Raw genomic sequence first — 23,485 nt, forward strand, 5'->3', positions numbered from 1 at the left:
TGGCTTCGTGGATTTATCCATACTGAGCGTCACTCGATTGCCACAAGGTGACGCTAGAAGGTTGTCATGGAGACAAACATCGGAACAGGTCTTGCAGCTTCAGCGACCGCTGCTACGCCCGCTGGCGGGCTAAGGGCCATGGGAGGGCGTGGTACCCTGGGCGCTGGGGGAGATGTGGCGTATGCAGGACAGCGCAGCCCGTATGATCGCCGTACAACATGGAGCGGCAGAAGGGGAGAAAGCACGACAGGGTGTCGAGGGACAAAAATGAGGTCAAATTAGCATTTCAACTTTGACGCGAGCCCAAGGCGCCGGCACCCTCCGCGGCGCCCAAGTGACGAGGCTGGGGCAGCGCCGACGAGGCTGAATCCATGCCGCCCACGACGAAAAACACATACAGTACTCCGTACTGCATCAGTACAGCACACGCTCATCGGCGTGAAGCGTCTCCTTTATAGTCCCGCGTCGGGCAGATTGTATTCAAGCAATATACACAAAGGGAGGTATGAACTGGCCAAAACACAAAGCAGGACATCGTAACTAAGACACCGGACACTGTACACTCTGGCCATTACTGTATGACGGAGCAAAGTCGTACATGCGCGCTCCCGCTCTTGGTCTTCGCTTGCTGCGTGTCGCTTCCCTCCACTCCCACCATGCAACCCACCCCAGTCTAGCCCCGGTCACGTTCCCATGCCCTTCTAGAAAACACCCGAGCAACCCCAGAACTGCTCGACGCCGAACTGGCCGGGCTCCTTCCATGGCTCGTCCTCATAGCTCAAGAACACGACCTGGGCGCCCACGGTAGACTGGATACCCTTGAGCGCGGTGGCTTGGTTCTCTGGGCTGGGGCATGCCGCACCGTTGCAGTTACCAGCATGCGGCCAGCCTGACTCCAAAACAAACACGGGCTTGCCGGAGCACACATTGTTCAGAATGTTGATCTGAGCTTGGATGAAGCCACCGGCTTTGTCGGCAGTCACGGCAGCATTGAAGAAGGCGTACAGGTTGGCACCCACCACATCGACGACACTGCAGAACGCGGAAGCACTGCTGGAATCCTCCCAAATAGAAAGAGGCTCAGTAGTCGTGACTGCGCCAGTGTAGCCAGCGTTCTTGAAGGCTTGAGCACTGCTGCCGATGAACCCGGCGAGTTCGCCAGCAGAAGCATAGCCATTGAAAACAGCCTCGTTACCGACAACAATGAGCTGGACCAAATCCCATTGACCCCAGTTGATGATGTCCCACACTTGACCTTGAGCACCCGAAATGCCCGTGGAAGAAATCCAGACGCCGAGGATGAGCTTCAGGCCGTTGTCACGAGCAGATTTGCCAATGTTCTCGAGGGTACCGCAGTCAGTGCTGTAGACACGGACGGTTGAGAAGCCCTTCTGTGCAATGACAGCCAAGTCAGCCGCAACAGTGCCAGCGTCCTTGCAGCCACCCTGCGCAGTGTAAGGAGAGTAGGTCAAACCCCAGGAGTCTCCGTTGGCATGGATTCCGCTGCCACCCGAAGAACCGCTGCCTGAGCCTCCGTTGCCGCTCTGAGAACCGCCACCCGAGCCGCCACTTGGGGACGGGGCCCACCCACCGGGCGCTGAGGCACTTGGAGTGCTGTCGGATCCCCAGCTATCAGTAGCGGTCCAGGTCCATCCCTCGCTGGATGCAGTCACAGTCGCCGAGTCGGATGCAGAAGCAGTCCAGTCAGCCCAGCTCTCATACGTCGAAGTGCTGCTGGAGGTTGTAATGGCGACAACTGGGGTAGAAGACGTAGAAGTCCAGTCGCCCCAAACCACACTGGAGGTGCTGGTGGTGGTAGTAGTAGTGTTCGTTGCAACAACAGGCGTCGGATACCCTAGGTTCAATATCAGCACACGACCTCATTTTTAGAAGGGTGAACTACTTACATGTCGGGGCGCCGTAAGACGTAATAATGGAGACGACGCAGCCGTGAGGATCGGCTGACCACGCAGGGACGTCGCTTGACGTGCTGGCAGCGGCAACGGAAGTGGACGAGCTAGACTCCCAATCGGCCCAAGTGACGGATTCGGTGCTGACGGGCTCGACGTATTTCGTGGTGGTCAAAGTCGAAGCCAAGGTGATGGTAGTGGTTTCTTCCACGGCCGTCCAGTCACCCCAAGTGGTGGTTTCGCTGCTGGTAGTGGCAGGGTCAACAGGAACGCTGGTCGACCAGTCTGCCCACGACTCGTGTTCAGTCTCAGTCTCGGTGGACTTCTCGGTGACAGTTGTGGTTGGATCGACGGCAACACTCGAATCCCAGTCACCCCAGGTCTCCGTCGCGGTGGTGGCAGGATCAACCGGGGTCGTGGCAGATGCTGTCTTTGAAGCTTCCCAGTCCGCCCAGTCGAAGGTCGAGGAGGTCTCCTTGCTTGTGGTAGCAGGATCGACGGGAGTGCTGGCGGTCGATGATTTGGATGCTTCCCAGTCAGCCCAGTCAAAGGAGCTCGAGCTGGAGGTGGTGGCGGCCTTCACGGGCTTGCTGGAGGTGGTAGTGCTGGTCTTGGACGCCTCCCAGTCGGCCCAGTCAAAGCTCGAGGTGGTCACGGAGCTCGTCGAGGCTGGATCGACAGGTGTGGAAGAAGAGCTGCTCCAGTCCTCCCAGAGGAATGAGCTCGAAGTGGTCGAGGCAGCAGGGCTGGTAGTAGCAGGCTTGACAGGAGTATCCTTGGTCGTCGTCGCGGCCTTGGTTGTCTTTCCATCTACTGGCGTATTCGAAGCTGCAAGTGTGGTCGTGTTCCAGTCAACCCAGGTGTCGCGCGCAGCGTGTTCGTGAAGCTTAGCATGCATGTGCTTGACATGGCTGGTCGCGGAAACAGTGGTGAGAACAGCTGCGCCAGCAGCGGCAATCGTTACAGCTCTCATGATGATCGAGTTCTTCTCCCTCTCTTCTTGATTTTCTTATGCTTGGTAATGCTGGATCTCGCCGAGATTCCTCGTCTCGTGCGATGTCGCCGTTGAGTAAAGAATGCCCGCGAAACGAGTGGCGCGGTAGTTGGAAATGCTGAAACGAGAAACACAAACACGAAGCTCTTGGTAGCACTCAGTTCACCATGAGTAGAGCCTTGCAGGGAGGAAGGAGAAGTTCGTGCGAACGCCGTGACAACCTGCATATAGCATTTCGGCACACGCCAACGCCAGCCGGGGATCGGCTTGTGATGGGGATAGCGCCATCCACGTCGAATCTCGTTTAGCGCGCAGCTGTGGGAACGCGGTGCTTGGGTGGCCCATCAGCAAGCAGCCCGTCTTGTCAGGCTACGCAACTTCGGGCTTGGTTCTCGAGCTTGGGGGTCGAATCGGGCTTGAAAAGGGTATGGTTGCATCTCCATAGTGCCTTGTCAACTGCTTGCTAGCATGATAGGCTGCAGAAAGAGAGACCAAAGGAGACACTGATCAAACACAATGTGACGTTGGCCATGTGTTTGACGTGTCAAGGTTATTGTGTCCTCGACTGTGGTGCCCGATCCTTGGACTCTTCGCCAGTGAGAACGTCGATTCCTGCTTTGCCTACAGGTTGTCAACCCAAGAGCCGGCTCGTGAGGGCACTCTGGCCAAAGAGATGACAGAGCTGCCCAGAGACTCGAGGAACCGACCGCTCCGGCATCAGAGCAAGGATGATCGACAGGGGACCTGGGGAGATTGCAGCAGATGCCCTGAAACACGCGAGCAGGCACGGCTCCATGGCGCTGCAAGATGAGGTTGTGGATGTTTGTGGCCTATCAAGGAGTCCGACATGCTTCGGAGTGGGGGCGGTTTCGTCAAGAGGAGGCTCAGAGGTCTCGAGGGCCGGGCTGGTAGGTGGGATGCCGATGGAATTGCGGTGGGATATGCAAGCAATTCGGAGGGGTGGGTGAGTGGAGGGTGAGTGGTGAATGAGTGGTAAATGAGTGGTGAGCGAGTGGTGAGTGAATCGTGAGTGAATTGTGAGTGGTCCGCAGCCGGAGATGGGGATCAAAGTGTGGAAAAGGGGCGTCAAGGGGTTGATTACGGAGATTTACCACGCCGCACCCAGGCTGCATTGGGTCATGGCAAAGCTTACTTGAACGCCTCTAAGATTGCGGCTCCTGCTTGTCCTTCGTCTCGTGCTCACCGCCGCTGCCCGTGTTGGAAGCCCAGAAAGAGCCACGCAGTCCCTCCGGCAACCTCGCGCAGGCTACTGTACGAGTATGGTTTGGTGCATGGGAAACACCCATGTTCATTAGATTGGTATGTAGCACGGGGACTGCATGAAGAGAGCATTCAGCATGGCAAAAATACAGCAGGAGGCGGGACTTCCTTGCTTAAGCGGCACCACTACTGTAATTGAGCCCGTGGGAAATTCCCTTCGTTGCGCATTCGCTGGCCCACGCCCTTGAAAGAAGCCGTTGCGCAAGTCGCCAGCCCGCCTTGAGCGACCGTTATACACAAGATGCATCCCAGCGGACTTGTTGACTGTCGCATCAGACTGAGCTGTCGTACCCAGTAAAACCCTCGGCTTTACCTCTTTCCCACGCCGACTTTTTCTTCTCCACATCCTCGGCCCTCCGATCTCTCATCCACGCCGTATTGCGCACAAACCGTTCTCTGAACTTCTCGCTCTCTTCAATTTTGCCAGCTTCGTAGCCCTTGGTCGTCGTGGCCTCACGAACGAATCCGAAGTCGCCCTGCAGAAGCAATTTGTACGAATCGGGGCTGATGAACGCAGTTTGTTCGTCGACATGGTCAAGACTGCCGTACACCTCTTGATACGCCGTCTCGATGTTGGCGTTCTGAGGAGCAATGTTGCGTCTTAGGTAAGGCCAACGCATCTTCGACTGATCGACGCCCTCGGTCGCGTCGGTCATCGTATATGATGCAATATAGTATTGCCAACGAGCTTCGTCTGTGAGTGAGTCATTGTCGAAAGTCGCATCCTCGGTTGGAAACAAGCGAACGGTGCAAAGTCGGTCTTCTGGCGTCTGTGGAAAAGTTAGTCATGCGCGCACTCTCGTTGGGGCTCCCGTGTGACCTACATAGCTGATCCGATAGAGCTCGGCATCCTTGGATAATCGCTCAACCTGCTTCCGGTATTGGATTTCCTGCTTTCTGGTCGTGTCCGGCCGCTCTCGATCCCGTAAGAAGAGGTTGGTAATTTCAACGCTTTTGTCTTTCGCGTCTCCACCGAGAATATTCATGATAAAACGCAGGATAGTCGAGACAAGGCGGTCGACCGTGTAGAGCTGCCAGCCACTTTTGTTGTAGTATCTCCGAAGCGTCTCTTCAAGGTGGCCCATCTCAACCGTGCCCACCAGGACCTCACTGCATAGTTGGAGGATCTGTTGATAGTAGTTCTGTCGACCCTCAACAGCGTAGAAAAAATAATCAGGTCCCTTGTCGATCATACGCAACTCAATGGCAGGCTTCGTTCTCCCATCCACGCCCTTGTATCTTGCGATGGCTTCTTGGACGTTGGGTTCATTGAGCTTGATGGCAAGTAGGCGGCTGTACAGCATCTCGAAGAGCCTAAAGAAGCAGTAGATGTTGGCGTTTGCATAGAGGTTGAAGGTCGTGTGTGGATACGTCTCGTCCATGGCCAAGCGACGGGCGGATGTGTCGCTGTTATCCACATTGATCCATGGCTGTTGGGGTTCATCTGGTCCATCGGAAGGAGCCGCTTCTTCGTCGACTTCCATCTCACTGTCGGCACCAGGGGCAGGAGTGGATTCCTTGCTCGCGGACGCGATGCTCTCCTCTTTGCCGTGTCTCCGTTCAAGAGCCAGTCTCCGCAGGAAGTCTGACTTGCCTTTGTTCTTGCCCCTGGCAGGCACGTGATTGTCGCTCTCGGGACCGTCTGTGACCTCGTCTGGTTCACGCTGCGTTTTCTCCGTTTGGATCTGCTCGATGAATTTGTCGCTGTCGAGTCCAAAGAAGCGGACTAAGAAGTCAATCAGCCAGCTCCGTACTCTTTCCTGCTCGCCGCTGTTGAAGTTCTGCTGTCGATCTGAGTCCAAGGAAGTGAGTATCAGACGAGTTGCGTCATTGACGACATCAAGATCCTCAAACTTGTACTCGAGCTGGTGTTTTTTCTCCGCCATGCCGTTGTCGCGGTTCTTCTTTGCCTCTTCGTACTTGGTTTGAATATCACTTGTCAAGGTCTTTGGTTGGAAGTTCTTCTTGTCTTGGTTCTTGGAGTTTATGCCTTGGTGGTCCAGACTCTTCCAAAATTGCCGGTGGATCTGATCGCGCCAGACCTTCTCCCATTCGCGCTGGACTTGCTTCCATTCCTCGAGCTTCTGCTTGAGTCGAGAAAGGACGATTGGCAGAACGACAGTGGGACGCAGAAACATTTCGGTGATGACTCTCGCACCAGCTTCGCGACCATAGATCTTCATGATGATGCGCTTCGGAATGGCTTCGCTAGCGCCACCCAGCCCAGGTGACAGCTGGAATGCGGCGCGGTCTGCATCTCCCATGACAGCGATCTGCTGCACAAGGGGTTCCATGAGCTGAATCGTTCGCTGACATGACTCGATGTGGAAATCATAGTCGTGGCGCTCCTCTTCGATTCTATGCAGAGCTTCTTCGTACTGATTCTTCCGATGTGCCACGAATCCGGAGTCTTCAGAGGCCCAAGTCGGATGAGATGCCCAAACGTCATTCAACACTTCATAGCACATGCCATCCCGACCCTTGCAGGGTTTATCCTGGTCGCGCTTGGGCAAGTGACGATAACTGGGGCCAAGTGCTCTGCAGTGCGCGAGGTTGACACGGCCAGGATCTGGACGTGCTCGGGCTTCGATCACCTCCTCTTGCTCCTCGATATTGAGGAAGTTCTTGAACCAACTCATCAGATCTGGGTTGCCGCCAATGAATGCGCCAACCCTGTCTCCCAAAGTGTATTTATCAATGAGATCTTGAGAGTACAAATTGATGAGTTTCAGGAACTCGGCATAACTGGCACGATTTCCAATTTGTTTCTTCGCACGGTCAAAAAAGGCAAGTTCTTCCTGAGTAGTGGATGAGCTGGGATAAGGAGGGAGAGGTTCAGGAAGCTGAGGGACCAGCGTAGGTGAAGTGATGACTGTAGTCTCAGGTTGAGGCTGGCGTTGGGCCGCAAGTTTAGGGCGCTGCAGATAGATTAGTTGAGACCAGAAAGAAGGCAGAGAAAAGAAGCAGGAGGCACGATCGAGGGTGACAAAGGAGGGGTAAGTCGAAGTGAATAACAGAACGGAGCGTACCTTGCTAGCATTTCCGACCTGCACAGGGGCTGTACGTGAGCCATGGGCCAGAGACGACTCTACAGCAGGTTGCGCAGTGGATTGGCTAGTCGTGGTCGTCCCAGGTCCTCCACGTCGCTTCTTGTTGTCTTTGCTTGTACTCGGAGGATCGAATTGCCCCATGGGGGGCATCTTCGAGGCCGGTCGGGGAGTCTGTGCTTGAGGAATAGCGGCGCCGGCGTATCCAGGCTCACCGCGCACATCGCTGGTCTCGATCTGTTGGTTCATAGCGCGAGCAGCCTGTGCCTTACCGTGGGCGGCGGATTCTGGCAGGAATTGTTTGAAATCCTCGAGCAAATCCGGGGCGGAAATGAACAGCTGGGTGACCTGAGCGTACACGTCCTGGATCGGTTTCGATTCGCGCTGGTAGGTTTGCAGGATCTCCAGGAATTGCTTGTATATTTCAGGTTGTTGGGCAAAGCGGTTCTGCAAAATCGTCAATCACGTAAAATCCCAACCGCAAGTGAAGAATTCATACAGACCTTGATTTTATTCACGTAGCTGATAGCGTGATTGAATTCAACAGGCCCTCCACGCTTCATTTCGCCTGCTGCTGGGGCGCCGCCAAAACCAGCACCCTGCTGAGAGAATCCCGCTCCTTGGTTTGGCCCAGGCGACGTGGCGAGGGCTGGCCTTGTCGTGCCGTTTGTCACTGCTGTAACTGCACTCTGTAGGGTCGACACCCCACGTTGCTCTTGACTCATCGCGTTCGCAGGCTCATCAGCAGGCACTGGCTTATATCCAGGCAATTCTGCCGACCGTGCCCCCGGTGAGGCTCCAAGTGGTTGACCCCAGCCATGCCTGCTCTCAAATGTATCTGACCGTCCAACAGGAGCTTGTCCTGCGGGCTCAAATTGCGCACGTCCTCTGCTCTGCAGCGACTGTGTCATGGTGCCGCTGGGAGTGGTGACGCGGATAGCATCTGGATTCTCCTCAGTCCCGCATTCTATCCGGTAGCCAGGCGGAAGGAAAGTGTTGAAGCCTTGGATTAGTGCTGGATGACCGTTGAAGAGGTTTGAGACTCGCTCGATAACGCCTGGTGTGTCGATGGCCTGGCTCTTGAAGTCTTTCATGATGTCCAAAAACCTGTTGTAGACATCCGGTTGGTCGCTGAAGCGGACTTTGACTTGGTCGAGATAACTCAGGGCATCATTGAGAATGGGTTGCTGGCCGTGGGCCATCTGCGCAGGAGCGGACATTGGGGATGGGCCCGGCATGAAGGTTTGACCTGGCTGTGGTGCTGGCGGCTGGGCCTGCTGATGCAAATACTGAGGCTGTCGCTGGGCGTCGTGTTGGCCCGCTCCTCCGAAGAGACCGTTGTTGACGGAATGGCCAGGACCATTCTGTGGAATTGCGCCTGCACCTCCATTCGCTAGGAGACCGTTAGGCCCATGAATCGAGTTCTGCACCTTATTGGCAACCGGTTGGTGTATGGGTATGGAGCCGGCATGACTCTGCACGGGGCGTTGTTGCTGTTCCTGATGGAGACGATCCAATCTGTCTCTTTCCTGAGCCTCACGCTCTCGCATGATCATTTCGTCCCGCTGCCTTTGTTGCATTTCCAGGCTGCTGCGCTCTCTTTCCCTCATTTCATGCTCTCTCATTTCCCGTTCCCGCAGCTCCCTGATCTCTCTATCACGGCCGAGATATTGGGGGGAGTGTTGAGGGATTGGATGGCCCATCGGCCTGCCCATGGGATGACCCTGGGGTTGAGGAGGCGGAGGCGGAGGCTGCGTATTGTATTGATGCTCTTGCTGGTGGCTTGAAGGGCCCTGCGTTAGGTCGGCAATGGACAAACTGTGGCTTCCCGACGGTTGCGAGTGGTGTTGATGGTACGAGGATGGCGGAGGCAAGACGTGAGGAGGTTGTGCGGGTCCATTGGGTCTGAAAAGGACGAGAAGTGTCAGCGAAACACCGCACCATACCAGATTGTTGTTCGATCTGACATGTGAAGGCTCCAGAGACGGGGGGAGTGAAGTGAAGGTATTCTGGATGCGCGTATGGCATTCACTTACCCGAAGCTGGCAAAGGGTCTGCCTTGCGGCTGAGGCTCTGTCTGAGGAGGCCCTCCAGGTCCGCGCCAGTGTTCGCCTGGATTCTGATTCATGGTCGGGCGGTTTACTGTGAACTCTGCGGTATCGGAATTCTCTTTCTGCGCATTTCACCAACGAGATATGCTCATGAAGTTGTTGGTGGGTGACGGCGCACACTGACACGTGTTGGACAAAAGGGCGACCCCGGACACTGGATCCTAGGCGCTGCACTGGGCGCTGGAGAGGCGAAAAGATGTGCAGCTTGAGACAGAGCGAGGACCGAATCTTCAACAAAAGTGTCTACAGCGACCAACGATGCCCAATTTTCAGCCAGGGCAAGACGTGAAGACGAGGATGGATGATCAGGGGAGTTTCTCCAAAGCTGTCGCAACATGGGGAGAACCTGGGCGATACGAGAATGACGCTCAGCTCGTTACTGGTCGAATCCATACTTGATTTAGACTAGTCTCTTCGGTTAACCTGCCCTGACTCGGAGGGATCAAGCTAAAAGAACTTGCTGGCAAGGCTCATCAGTCCTGATGCACCACTGCCACTGCCACCGCCTCCCTGACTCTTCAAATACATTTGAAGTGCCATTTTCGCTGCCATGTTGATCACGCTCTGCTTGTCTGTACCTCCCTGCACGTTTCCCATGCTGCTCTGCTTGTCGAACAAAGCCGAGGCTTCCTGCATGGCCATCCCGAGCATCTGGGACTGTGACCCGCCTCCACTACCGCCCGAGAACATCTTCAGTCTATTCACCATCATTAGCATTTGTCATGTTCAGTTATCTTTTCAAATAGAAGGAACCCACGCTTGCATAGCAGCGCCAGCGCCCAGGCTGGAGGCATCGTGCTGCTGACCACCACTGGACTGGTTGTAGAGCTGTTGATGGCTCTGCTGCATCCGACCCTCATCAAGGTCCTCAGACTGCGCGCTATGCTTGTTGTCACTGAGGAAGGACAGAGCTTGAGAGAACATGCTGGAGTCCTCAGAGTTGCCATGACGCTGAGCGTGTTGCATCACTTCGTCCTGGTCATAGTCGTCGGCAGAGCTATTTCCTCCATACCCACCTCCAGAGTGTCTCCCGTAGCCGCCGTCGCCGCCATATCCTTCATCTTCGCGGCGTCTGTGACGATCATCTTGGCCATATCCTCCTCCACTAGAGCTGCCACCATAGCCATCATCATTGTGACGGTCATGGTGTCGACCTTGCTCATCTCCATATCCGCCACTTTGTCCGCCGCCACCATAACCACCGTCACCTCCGCCATAACCGCCGCTCGGTCGACCACCGTAGGTGTTGTCGTCTCGGGAGCCTCCGTGGCGTCTTTCTCCGAAATCCTCTCGCCGACGGCCTCCTTGGTCGCCATCATCGAAGCGTTGACTTTGGTCATAGTAGTTGTCACCTCCACGGCCACCGCCTCCGTACTCACGGGGGTCTGCCCCTTGACGGTTGTAGAAGTCAGACATTGTGGCTTCGCGTTTCTGACGAGGGAATAGTCTGCAAGGTGAGGCGTAGAGTTTTATGTAGAGAAAGGTGTCAGGAAGACACGAATTTAAGACGGGACGTTTGCCGAAATGCTTATTACTGCTTGACCCGAAGCTCACCAGTCACACGTGTGATAATAAGAGGTCAAGCTCATTGAAAGGGTGACGGAAGCTGAAACGGGTTTGGTGGGATGCAAACGTAGGCTTGACGTCAGCGAGGCACAAAAAGCAAAGCATCACTTGCCGGTGCTAGGCTCTTTCAAGAGATTTCAATGAGACTCATCCAAGACCCGCCGTGCTGCTATCAGTTGCTTCAAGAGGACGGCGCAGTCCTCTCTGATCATTCTGCTTTAGCCTCGAGCATGCTTCAGGATCTCTTTGACCGACAATGGATGAATGAGATGCTTTAGCACATGGTCACCAAAATGGGCGAACCAGCCAGCAAGCTTCGGCACGAGAGTTCAGAAGGATGTGAAGGGCTGGACTCGGGAAAATTGTTGCAGTCAAGAAGAAGCAGAGAGGAGCGATCATATCTGCGGCCCATTGCCTGGCTTGAGCTCGACATCATCGTCAGGCGTTACATGCAAAGGGTCAAAGGCGGTTAGACGGCCAGAGGACGCGGGAAAGCAGAGTATACTTGAAGAGAAGACCTGTCACACGCGCCCGGATGAGTCGTATATGTTTTCCTAGAACATAGTAAATGTTTGCTCTATTGCTACCGCGGTAGCTGAATGTCGATGCAAGCTTTACCAGAGTCAGATAATAACCTCACCCCCTCATTCGGCTGCTAGCATATCAGTGCGCTTCTCAGACAAACATCAAACTTTGGCAAACCTACTCACCACACCGCCTCAGGACTACTTCTTGCGTGAGTACTGTCCGCCCATCCAGTTTCTTCCACAAGCCTATCCTGAACGAAACCCTCTTAACACCCGCTCAAAATGGAGTGTGCGGCGTGCAGAAAGCCAGCAACCGACTCGGCTCCTTTGAAGCGCTGTGCAAAGTGCCACACAACAAAATACTGCTCGCGAGACTGCCAGAAGGACGACTGGAAACACCACAAAAAGAGCTGCAGCCGTCTCGCTGCGGCACGCAGTGGGGCAACGCCGGGTCCGTCGACAAATACACCCAGTGCCACTACTACGAACACCGACAACAGCACAAACCCGAGGTCAGACACTACTTTCCCAGGACTATCAGCTCCTCAAGCCGTCCCTCAACCATTCCACGCTCTTTCCGAGAGGAAGTTCCTTCACAATCGTCCTGAAGACGACGTCTACAAGCTGTTGATCGACTGCTACCGCTTCCGGGTCGAGGATGACTACAAGTTCACTGGAGATGTCGAAGAGGACTGTATCTACGGAGGAGCTCCCGACAGCTACAAGCCCTTCCAACGCTTCCTGCGCAAGGCAGAGGGACGGGACGGCCTGCTACCAAGCTGGTGGTCGTCAGCGAAGGCGAAGGCATGTCTCGAGTACGGGAAGGACCCAAGGAACTGGAGCGATCTGTGCTGCGCCATTGAGAAGCATGATGTCACGGAACACTACGGAGACAACTTGATGCCGATGAAGTTGAGGATGCTGGGGGAGCAGATCTTGGGGACCGGTCCAGGGGGTCAGAGTGGTGCCGCCATGATGCAGCTCCAGATGCAGGCGGAGAGGGGATCCATGTGGTCGAGCCATCTCGACATTAGCCAAATGTTCCGTTAAAGAGAGTGTTTCGGCGAGCTACATGCCTGTGTCTCCGCCAATTTGTAGACTGGCGCCGGGATGCTTTGAAAGGGTACCTCGTAGGCTATGCCTAGCGCCTCAGAGGCGGACAAGATAGTTTGTACTCGAATGTAGCCATTTTCACGCAAGCATTGTGGGTTCAGAGTTTCAGGTAGCTTTTCCTAGGTATTTATTCGAGTACGGAGGATGTTTTCTCCATAAACCGGAGTGGGTCGCTAACGGTAAGGAGCCCCATTGATCCGATGCCGGACTATGACGTAGTGGAATTCTATCCGAGATTCTTCTGCGATTCAAGTCTTAATTTCAAAACATACATGTATCTTCCTCACCTCGTTCAGAGTAGTCGACCAGTTCAACCTCAATCCATACGAGTAGTCCCTTGCTCGAATCTCTCTGCCTGTGCTCGCACACTCGCCTTATCAACACATCGACACGATGTCCAGAATAATTCCTTCACCGCAGACACTCCGCCTTCTCCGGCGGCTGTGCGCGCTCGAATCGCCCATCACCACAAGCACAGGAGCACAGACGCGACCACGACCGCATCAGCTGCGATATCCGCCGATGCAGCTGGTGACCAACTCCCATCATTCTCGACGACCATTCAGCACATCACGAGTCAGTGCTCAGGAAGCGCACCCTCAGCCTTCATCACCGCAATCCGAGGGACACGCCTCGTCTACCCCAGCAGAAGACACGCCACCCCCGGACATAACAAACTACTACACACTGTTTCCGCAGACCCTGCCGAACGGGCCTCCGCCTGCCTCGTCCTTTTCCATTCCGACATCACTTCTGCGCAGAGAATTCCTCTCGCTCCAGTCGCGCTACCATCCCGACAAATTCCCCGCCGGGACGGCTTCACATCAGAAGTCTCTGGCTCTGTCGAGCCTGCTGAATACGGCGTATAAGACACTCTCGGACCCCCTCCTGCGTGCGCGCTATTTATTGTTGGAAAAGTATGGTGTGGACGTGACGACTGAGGACAATAATATCCACTCTGGCCTGACTGATCATGAGACGTTACTCGAGGTGATGGAGGCGCAGGAAGCTCTCGAAGAGGCGACGAGTTACGAAGACATGGAGAAGTTGATGGAGGAAAATGCGGCCAGGATCCGGGATACAGAGGAAATACTGGGTAAGGCATTCGAAAACGAAGATGTCGACGAAGCAAAGAAGGAGTGCGTGAGGTTGAATTATTGGCGAAGTTTGCAGGGGGCGTTGAAGGAGTGGGAACCGGGAAAAGAGGTCAGGCTCGTCCACTGATCGACCTTGTTAAGGAGGAGGAATTCGAATTTCCATATATTATGTGAGCTTCTTAAGATGCCACTTCTTCAATCTGTGCAGGGCACTGCTCAGTGCTACCCATGATACTGAGACCACCGATGACATATGTTTCAATAGACTAAAACACTACGCTGACGAACAAGAAACTCCATGCGACGTTGCTCTGTTCGAGACCAGGGACCACAACAACCACCGCATCAACCTTTGATTGGATCGAACAAGCTGGAGACCCGCGGAAGAATCTTCGGAGCGCCGCTGGTCTCACCGGACTTGCTCTCATACTTTCCCCGTTCGCTGTTTGAGACATCCGGGACCAACCTCCATTTGGTGCCCTCGACCAAAGCGCTCTTGGCTTGTCTTTTGAGGACTCTGGTCTCTTCCTCGGCATGTGTCTTCTTCGAAGTCTTCTCCAGACGTTCGGCTTCCAGCTTTAATTCTTCAGCAACGCGTTTGTCCCATTTATCTTTCTGGCTCTGCGGCCAAGTCAGACTGACTGAAAACACTTCTCGGTCGGGATCTTCCAGCATCGGGTTACGTCCTTGATGGTTTTTGGACAGTACCAACCGATCAAGGCCACAAAAGTTGTCGGTGTAACCCCAAGGCTTCAATATCTCCTTGTCTCGCACAAAGAAATTGACACCAGACTCAATCCACGTGTGCTCGTAATTGGAGGCCGGCAGGAAGTAGACGTCGGAGAAAACATTGCAGATCCAGTCCGGAACGTGCAAGACCCTTTCTAAGATGATCGTGTGATTGTCTCGACTGCCCGGCTCTCTTCTCAGTTTCAATTCGACTGTTCCAATACCTCGGACTGGGACTTGGCGTTGGTCGGACACAGTAAGGACGTAGGATTTGAAAGCAGCGTAGGTTTTGAATGCAGTACGGTCGACTGCGACGTGGACGTTGGATGCCGTAGAGAAGATCCAGTCATAGCACTGCTTCTTCTTCGGCTTCTTGTTCAAGAGTCCGAAAGACGTACCCCTCGTATGGGTTTGATTGTAATAGTACGAGCTGTGTTGAATGGTTGGTGGGGGTAGGTCTCCCCGTGGGTCAAGCATGAAAGACATTGTGGTGCAGTAGATCAACAAAGTTGCTGAGCTATATCTCCAGTACTCTGTCCAAACGGTATCGACTTGATGGTTTGGACATGAACAATGGGAATACCATGAGGAGGGCCTCTCCCGTGTGCTTCGTCGCCAAACGAGTGTGCTGGTAGCCAAAATCCAAAAAGGTGAGTGGTTAGGAAGTCCAAGTGTAGGACTTGCGGGATGCAGACAGTGAAAGAGATGAGAGACGAACGTGCTTCATGCATCAGGGTGTCTTGAGTACTTACTGGCAAGCGCGTCCAGCTGCTCGATGACAAGAAGTCGCCATAATTTTCGCCGAGAAGGAAGTGCTAGAGACAGGGCCGTAACTACCTTCGGTTTTGCAAGGGGTCAACCACATCGCTGATAAAGGCGCATCGATGGTATACCAGCAGGGCTGCGTCAAAGTGAGCACAAGTACACAGACGAGCATCGAGGGAGCATGACGCCGCTGGGTCGCACAGTATGGTAGAAGTCAGGCGTGCTTGTGACACCTGCGTCCCGGTTTGACTATAAAGACCTTCCCACCTCTGCCAGCAAGGGTCATACTTCTCAAGAAATTTGTCCTCCCACATCTCAGCCGTTGATCTACTGAAACGCCCAGTATGCCATCGGACAAAGCAGAGACTGTGCCCATGAGAGAGGCCGTCCGGGTACGTCCGCGTCGGACTGGTGGAAACCTCAACGGCTGACGTTCTATACAGGCTGACCCACCTCTGAGCAATGACCGCGACCAACCCAAGCCGCGGCCGAGGCCAATATATCCGCTGCCTGGCCCTCCTGTGATTCCGAACTGACAGAGCTTGCCAAAGGACGGGGTACGGGCTTTGCAGCTACGAACGGGGGGTGAGCGCGAACACATAGCGTTATCTTAAGGTTTGGTAGCCATCGAGGCAGAAGGAACGAGGCCATCGGTACAATATAATTGTTTCTTGGGTGTAGCCGGCGATGAAGATAGAAATGTGATGTGCTGACACTTGCCTCATTCCCGTAACAGCGAAAATGGCTGTGAGCTCCACCGTTTGACGCTGTGGTGACACACAACGACCATGAGCGAATCTCTTCGCTTTTTTCAAGCTTGGCCCAACGGAATGTCGCTCCTGTGCCCAAACGTCACTCCGTTGCGCACATACAGTACCTCTTCCTTCCCCATAGCAGCTTTGTATTGCTGTCTCCGAACAGTAGCTGCCAGTCAAGTGTCGCAGCTGTTGCACCAAGTCTTGTTGACTCTTGCTGGAACACATGTCGCACCGCCGATACAGTATAGACAGCCACGATTAGTATCCTGTAGTCGGACGACTTGCACCTAACTCCTACCTCCTGCAAATGCAGATGATGTTAGACGCAACAACCTCTCTGTAACGTACCTGCAACAGTCCAGCTGTTGCCTCCAGCTGGGGCTGCACGAGTTCGAAGCATGGCAAGAGATGAAGCTCATTCCTTTCTTGAGTGTCCCAGAAAACGAGCCGACGAGCACAATGACTCGACAAACCGTCCGGGAATCCACCTGCTGGCTTGTGCTTCTGATACTGAGACGCATCCCATGGAACACTCCCGGCCAGACGAAGAATACACTCCCGACAAGCCTCCAGAAAAATCGGCGATGGCTAAGACTTGAGAACCTGCACTTGAAAATGTGCGGAACAGTCAAAGGACCTTGACAGCTTGAGCTAGGGTTCGGACGATGCATCTGGTATCTCTCCGAGTCACGATGCAGAGCACAACGGCTTGACGACCTGACCCCAGCTTGAACCTGTGGCGAGGGCATGGGATTGGGGATCCACGAGATGACTTACGTTAAAACTCAGGCATGCGCCCGGGCATTCGATGTTGTGCAACCACGAGAATGGAATGAAAAAGTTCCAACTACTTCAGAAAGTTCGGAGGAGGATGCAGAGCTTGAGTGGCGGCCAGTCTGTCCCTCTTTGGCGCAATGCAACTGAGTTGTGTTCGAACACAAGAGCCACGCTAGAGACCGGATCTCAGCGTCGTGAAGGTTCCAAGAGGAGTCCAGGGATACGCCTCAACAAGACGGCGCATATTCACTTCGCACACACGGCTACCAAAAGGAAGGAAAAAAAGTCACCGGCGAGCACACGACTCAAGCCACCTAACATCTCGCATGTTGGAGTAAACCCGTCCCCTTCTAGGCCGACATAGGAACAGTCGTTAAGTATGGTAGGTTTTGTCGAGTTTCAGGACTCGGGGGAATCGAAGTTCGAACCTGGTGCACCAAGTTCTAGCATCTCTCCCCCCTTACCTGACACTGCATATGCACTAAGACTAAGTCATCAGACCCCAAGTCTATTCCCAAGGTGAACCTCAGGAAGTGTTCGGGCTCATAACCTCGAGACACTTGTTGGCGTGTTCTGCAATTGTGACCGACTTTGTGGTCGTTTGATTTATATGCCTGCTTTTGTTTTTCTGCCGGACGTGACAGCCTTGCTGGATTCACAGTACAGCCTCGCGGACGGGCTTTGCTGCCTACTTTGCTTTCTACCGGGTCGACTGGAAACATGCCATTTTCAGACCGGGGAATTTGCTCTTCTGCTTTCGCTGCACACCAGCCAGCCAGTGGGAGGCCATTTAGCACGAGACATTATGCGACGCGCTGCTTGGGGAGCAGGATGGATCTGAGGACCTGTTGACCATGTGGCCGGTACTATCCGGACAATACTACAGGCTACGCAACCAGACAGTGAGTTTGGTCTCTCATCATACCGTGCAAATGAGGACATCAAAATTCTACGTGGTTGAGGACCTACAACACTACTGGAAAGGTATATAGATCTCGTCTGCTGCGCACTTGTTATAGACCTGGAGTTCCTCCCAAGACAATGAGCATAACATCAACCAGCCAGAGTAGATCATCTCCCAGGTGCCGCTCTGCACAATACTCATCGTCGACTCGGTTTGAAATGTCGTGCTTCAGAGACACCATGCCTCTCTCCCCTATCGAAGAAGAGTACACCGACGCAGCGTCCCCCATTTCAGAAGCAGCGACGCTAGTTGAGGATGACTGGGAAACGTGCACCCTTATCGGGGACGATGGGCCCATGACGGCCCCGGAGCGTCCAGTCTCTCCACCCATACCAACCACCGAGGGACGGCAGCCCTACCGTCGCACTCCAGTGATGGCATGTGATGACGACCTATACTTTGGGGACATCGAAGCGCGTCTGGTGCCGGCGATCGGCCGCATCGTCGACTTGATCCGAATATATGGGGCGCCACACTCAGCTCCGCCTCCACCTCCAACACCTGTTATCCGGCCAACCTACCGCACCGACACAGCGAGGATCCCGCTGTTCCGACTGGATGGTGGCGCGGCACCATTCACCATCGGCGGCGTCGTCCACATCCGCCGTGGTGTGGCCTATATTTGTGGCCCTCCGCCGCAAATCCCCGCGCAGCGCACACCAGTCGGTGTGGAGGAGGAACACGCCCGTCTAACTGTGCGGCGACAACCACTTCGTGCACAACCCGGCTTACAGGTCGCAGGGGAGAATCATGTGGACAGAGCGCACCGTGGAGAATACCACACCAGCATGATCCCGCCTGTCTTGGGCCACAATGAGCCGGTGGATGAATTCGTCGTCAGGTTGCGCAGGCATATGCGGTACGTCCGGGCGTTTGCGCGCAGTGCAGGGCTGGATAATTATTGAGTCGGGGGCGGAGACGGGGACGGAGACGGAGACGCGGGTTCTAGAAGGTCACTGCAGAGGCCCAAGGACATGCAAGGCTAGTCTGTCGTGCCTGTCCACATGGTTAGAGTCGGGTGTGCAGGGAGATAAGGGGCATCAGTACTGGGTAAGAGCTAGAGATAGCTGCCGCGAGGCAATTCTCCACATCCCTGCTATCTGTGTGTTCTGCTTCGCGAGATAATGTTGGAACGATAACGAAGACGGGTCCCTCTTGCTGCTAGCTGACTGTGCCCGCCCCCGGGGGTGGGCGAAGTGGGCATGATACCCCGTCAACCCTCCACTTAAGTGGCGACTCGGAGCCTTCGCCGAGTCGCTGTGAGGGCTGTGAGGACGGCTAAGGGTAGCGAGGGGGATTGCCATGGTCGAGAGGGTAGCGAGGGTCTCGAAGGTCCCCACGCCTTGGCGACTTCGACTTCATCATGCGCTTCGGAATCCTTCGTCCTTTTGCTAATCTCAGCTCCCCTTCCGGGCATGCTTCTTATCCAGAAGATACGTTTAAGGTCACGCCAAAATTGGGGGCTTGCTGTCACAGTACTGTGGGTGGCGGCTCCGTATCTCGACTTTGAGGGAATTCCTGGAGCTGAGCGAAGGCTCCATCGAGGACTCGAGACTCGAGACACGACACACCAGCACCATCGACTCTCCTCGGCCAGCGCCGCCTCCGCGATATCTCCCGACGGCAGACGGACGCTCTTGACAGACAGCGCGGCCCGCGTCCTGTGCATGGCCACTGCGAAGGTCTGACTCTGTGCGGCCACAAAGCTCGCCTAAGCCCCCCGGAGTCTCGCCGCCTTTGTCTCGCATCTTCGCTCTCTCAAATTCGAGTCTATCACGCCCGTATTCCCTCAAAATACCGCAAGGCTTCGCTCTTGCTTGATCCCACGCCTCGGAAGCGTCCATACACCATCTTTATATGCAGCGCCGGAGGGCCGTGCCTACACAATCCATTCGCCCCTCCGGGCGACCGAATCGGATTACTAAGTTAGCCACGATTCCTGGTTATTCCATCACTTGGCGCGATCCTAAACGGGTAATGGTGGTAAGTGGCTCTGGAAGCTTGACCCCTCCCTCGTGCCCTCGTTATCGCTGGGCGCCAGATTTCACTCGTCATGCGCTCTGTGGGCTTGTCTCTTTCTGTGCCGTACGACCCTCGTTCGCGTCTGGGATCTGATATCCAGCCTCATTCCTAGGTCCGCCATGGTCACGACTTAAGCACACCGAGAACATGCCAGCTGGAGTAATCCACTTTGTGACGGAGACGGGGCAGAGCGAGATTGGCGTGCCGGGCAAGAAGAGGCTGTCGAGGATAAATTCCCATGTCGCTCGATTCTCCCACAACCGCCGTAAAAACAACAAGAACAACAACTCGACCACTGTCAGCAGAACGGTGAGTGACGATACTACCCAAGCTGTCCGATTTCTGCTTGGGTGGCTTTGTACTGACATATGTCACAGTCTTCTCCCCTGCAGGTCGACTTTGTGTTGGAAAGCCCGCGGACTGATGATTCCCGATCGTCCAGCGACAGTCCCAAAAGCGTCACCCCGTATCCGGTGCAACTCGTCGCTGAAGACATCAAAGACCCGAATGTAATCCAAGTGGGATTGCCAGAGCGTCGCCCCAGCACCGGGTCACATGGGTCGAACGGACTCGAGGCTAATCAGTTGACTCGATATAACAGCGCGCCCGCTGCCGTTCCAGTGTCCAATGACGAAGACGAAAGCTATGGCAAAGCACTCGCCAGGAGGAATTCCGAGGAAGCCATCTCGTTCGGTCATGTCCCTCGCATAGGCTCCTTGGGGTCGACGTTCCAGCTGGGGAATACCTTTGATCACTATGAGAGGTATCTTCTCAATTACTGTGGGTCTCTTCTCTCCGCCGTCTTGTGATCTCGCTGGCTAATGTCCGCACCCTAAAGACCTCACAGAACTGCCAACCCAGATGTTCGGGTTTCACAGAGAAGCCCTGTATTGCCCGTATAGAGCAGACGCTGCTCGTACAATACAGAGGTCCCCCTCTGCGCTGCACTGGATCTTGGTAATTGCCGAACAGCAGATGAACAAATACGTGCCTGAGGTGTCGAGGTCTGTCACGATCGATCAATCTATTCTGAAACGTCGAGCGCACGGTTACGGGATATTAAGATCTCTGCTGAACAATCCCAATTTCGACCTCGAAGACGCCATCACCACTTTGAGGTATGCGATATCCGCCGAATGCTATGTATTCCACGCGGACGCCTGCACCCAACATCTTCGAGCTCTAGATTCCTTTCTGCAACAGCCGGAAATCCTGAACTATTTCGCGTCCAACCTTGACAAGACGGCTCTGTCCCTGGCGGGCCTAAAGCGAGTCTACGTGAACGCACCTATTCAAATCAAATCGGCCAGCGAATTCGACACCGTGAAGACCATGATTTTTCTCGATCTGCGGCGCCTTCAAACCCTCGCAAAGCAGAACCGGGCAGAACTGATCCGCCATGCGACGAGGACGTATCTAACGCAGAATAACGACAATGACCACGATCAATTGGGCTCAGGGCTGTATGCCTCCAAAGCTGCTTCACGGGAGTCTCTTCTGGGTCGCTATGTCAAAATCAAAAGGTCGACATTATTCTCTACATATACCGCCCAGACAATGAACACCACGTGCGATCCGCAAATCAAGTATTCGCTCCAAGCAGGACTGTTTGCGTTGTTCTACGGATTGAACATGACGCTTGCGAGTTTCGGGAAGCAGAATCTCGCCGACAAGATCATGTTCTTGCAACGACTCAAATCTGTTCTGGATGGCAGCTCGGAGAGAAGCTTGACCGCCAGTGCTATTATGGGCGTCGTTGACCGGGTCCGGGAACAATACTACACCGAATGTTTCGGCAAGGAGGAAATGGTCCTCAAGGAAGTCGACATGTGCACTTACGGGATCAATGTCCTCAAGATTTTTGCCTTGTTGGACGGGGATGGTCGAAGACAGCTCACGACCGCCGTCCGAGCATGGCTTCTAAGTGACATCAGTCCCGACATGAACATGGAGAAGGAGGACCTGGCAGAAGAGGATTTCGCCGCCATGGAAGACCAGGTGAACTGCGCTTGGTGGAAGGAGCATCTGACCTCCAAGAAATCGCCGTCGATGTCTCCAGGACCTTGACAAAAGCCAGCCTCAGCCAGCGCACAACCATTGCTCGGGTTTCGTCGGCCGGGATCCCCATTCACTTGGCCGCCCTTCTTTTCACCTTGGAGCGTATGGGCCCCCGTTGACCACTCACGCGGTAGAGCGTTTTTTCTGGAAATGCCGATCTGGCCCTTGCCTAGCATGGCAAAGACTTCGTTCAATGCCTGCCAACTTCCTGCCGCCGCACCTGTTCCCGAAACTCCTGACTAACATACACAGTTGAGCATATCGGATTTGGACCATGAGTTTCTCAGACCGCAGTCTGACGTACCACGATCGCATCCTCAAGGCCATTTTATACCCATAGGAGGGAACTAAATCGGCTCGGGGGGTCCTGTTGCCCTGCGCAGGTTGTTGTTTTCAAATCACCGATGATGGTTCCCGGACAATCCTCGTCTCTATCACGCCACGTGTGGATAGTGATCTGTAAGGATTATGCACGAGACACACGCACATGTCAGAGGCCGGACGGTTTGGGATGCAATGCCACTACCCCGGCATATGGAAATGGGAGGTCCGACGATCAACAGGCTACAGCTCACTTTCTTGGGCAGGAGGTCGCGATACGATTCCCAACGATCCACATCACGAACAGAAAAGCGACTTCTCTGGATGCGATTGTCGAAGGGAAGTGATGACGAAGCGGTCAGCCATGAATGGGACTGCGCTGCACATCCTTGCTCGGACCCAGTATAACACGGAAATCTCGGAGTGAGCCAACGCCAGGACGAGTCCACCAGTAGGAGTAGCAGATTGGGTCCCCCAACGGAGTACCCAAAAATGCGACTGGCACATGTCGGACGGAGACAGATCGCCGTTTCTCAAGATACGCCACCATAACGATGTTCTTTGTTCGACCCCAGAAAGAAAGTTCCCATCATCCAGACTGATCGACCGAGCGAACAACGCCAATGGTGGGAGTCATGGCGATGGCGATATGGTGGCTACGGCGAAGGCAATAGCGATAGCGATACCAATAATGTGCCCGCGAAGAGTATACAGTATATTCTCAAGTCTACATGTATACTTTATGCATGGCCCGGCTAGCCGTCTGAAAGAAAGACCGACCGACCGACCCGGTCTAAAAAGTCCTTTTTACGGGGCCCCGTTACCCATGAGACATGGATATATACCTGACTATTGGACGACTGTACATGCATACAGTACAATACAGTACGAACCATACTCAGCGCAAGAAAATGGACCCATCAATCCTCAGAACGTAGAACCGTGGAAATCGTGCCCAAGAGCCCAAGACCTACAGTAAAATAAGCAAAGGGTCCGCAGGTCCGAATGTCTCGCTCCATCCTTCAATTTTGCATCCCCTTGCATCCCTCTCCCCTCCTTTAAGCACCTGGTGATCGGACGACTGCCTGTTTTCCGCCATTGCTGGACGGCGAGCGACTCGGATCGAGAGAGGATCGAGAGGTTGTCCACCAAATGAAATAGTCCACGAAATGAAATAGTCCACGAAATGAAATAGTCCACCAAATGAAATAGTCCACCAAATGAAATAGTCCACCAAATGAAATAGTCCACCAAATGAAATGGAACTCGAAGCCAATCAATCCCTGTTGTTGATCTCCCGTCCAAGGTGCCTAGGTAAGGTACCTTCCGAGGTTCCTTCCAGTGTCGTGAACTCACGTACTACACTGTGCTGTACTATACAAACAATCCGTAGAAGTACTGAGTATATTGTTTGATTTTCCGAGTGCGTGCACGCTCATGCCCAC

At 54.3% G+C, this 23,485-nt stretch overlaps 8 protein-coding genes across 8 annotated transcripts; 4 read left to right on the forward strand and 4 right to left on the reverse strand.

Annotated features, from left to right (window-relative positions):
• Positions 1-701: 701 nt before the first annotated feature.
• G647_03535 (uncharacterized protein) lies at positions 702-2,883 on the reverse strand (the record flags this gene model as incomplete). The annotated part of the gene is made up of 4 exons (XM_008727880.1): positions 702-1,855; positions 1,908-2,155; positions 2,204-2,616; positions 2,725-2,883. The coding sequence occupies 4 exons, from the start codon at positions 2,881-2,883 to the stop codon at positions 702-704; spliced, it is 1,974 nt and encodes a 657-aa protein (XP_008726102.1).
• Positions 2,884-4,457: 1,574 nt separating this feature from the next.
• G647_03536 (uncharacterized protein) lies at positions 4,458-9,360 on the reverse strand (the record flags this gene model as incomplete). The annotated part of the gene is made up of 5 exons (XM_008727881.1): positions 4,458-4,955; positions 5,010-7,103; positions 7,215-7,679; positions 7,736-9,137; positions 9,269-9,360. 5 exons carry the CDS (start codon positions 9,358-9,360, stop codon positions 4,458-4,460), a joined length of 4,551 nt encoding a protein of 1,516 aa, XP_008726103.1.
• A 430-nt stretch (positions 9,361-9,790) lies between these two features.
• G647_03537 (uncharacterized protein) lies at positions 9,791-10,759 on the reverse strand (the record flags this gene model as incomplete). The annotated part of the gene is made up of 2 exons (XM_008727882.1): positions 9,791-10,040; positions 10,101-10,759. 2 exons carry the CDS (start codon positions 10,757-10,759, stop codon positions 9,791-9,793), a joined length of 909 nt encoding a protein of 302 aa, XP_008726104.1.
• A 959-nt stretch (positions 10,760-11,718) lies between these two features.
• On the forward strand, positions 11,719-12,486 carry G647_03538 (uncharacterized protein; the record flags this gene model as incomplete). Its single annotated transcript, XM_008727883.1, has 1 exon — positions 11,719-12,486. One exon carries the CDS (start codon positions 11,719-11,721, stop codon positions 12,484-12,486), a length of 768 nt encoding a protein of 255 aa, XP_008726105.1.
• Positions 12,487-12,942: 456 nt separating this feature from the next.
• On the forward strand, positions 12,943-13,773 carry G647_03539 (Fe-S protein assembly co-chaperone HscB; the record flags this gene model as incomplete). Its single annotated transcript, XM_008727884.1, has 1 exon — positions 12,943-13,773. The coding sequence occupies one exon, from the start codon at positions 12,943-12,945 to the stop codon at positions 13,771-13,773; it is 831 nt and encodes a 276-aa protein (XP_008726106.1).
• A 218-nt stretch (positions 13,774-13,991) lies between these two features.
• G647_03540 (uncharacterized protein) lies at positions 13,992-14,861 on the reverse strand (the record flags this gene model as incomplete). Its single annotated transcript, XM_008727885.1, has 1 exon — positions 13,992-14,861. One exon carries the CDS (start codon positions 14,859-14,861, stop codon positions 13,992-13,994), a length of 870 nt encoding a protein of 289 aa, XP_008726107.1.
• A 2,957-nt stretch (positions 14,862-17,818) lies between these two features.
• Positions 17,819-18,544, forward strand: G647_03541 (uncharacterized protein; the record flags this gene model as incomplete). Its single annotated transcript, XM_008727886.1, has 1 exon — positions 17,819-18,544. The coding sequence occupies one exon, from the start codon at positions 17,819-17,821 to the stop codon at positions 18,542-18,544; it is 726 nt and encodes a 241-aa protein (XP_008726108.1).
• A 1,264-nt stretch (positions 18,545-19,808) lies between these two features.
• Positions 19,809-20,470, forward strand: G647_03542 (uncharacterized protein; the record flags this gene model as incomplete). Its single annotated transcript, XM_008727887.1, has 2 exons — positions 19,809-19,970; positions 20,039-20,470. 2 exons carry the CDS (start codon positions 19,809-19,811, stop codon positions 20,468-20,470), a joined length of 594 nt encoding a protein of 197 aa, XP_008726109.1.
• Positions 20,471-23,485: the final 3,015 nt, after the last annotated feature.

The sequence above is a fragment of the Cladophialophora carrionii genome (assembly GCF_000365165.1).
Source record: "Cladophialophora carrionii CBS 160.54 unplaced genomic scaffold supercont1.3, whole genome shotgun sequence".
Taxonomy (NCBI): Eukaryota; Fungi; Ascomycota; class Eurotiomycetes; order Chaetothyriales; family Herpotrichiellaceae; genus Cladophialophora; species Cladophialophora carrionii.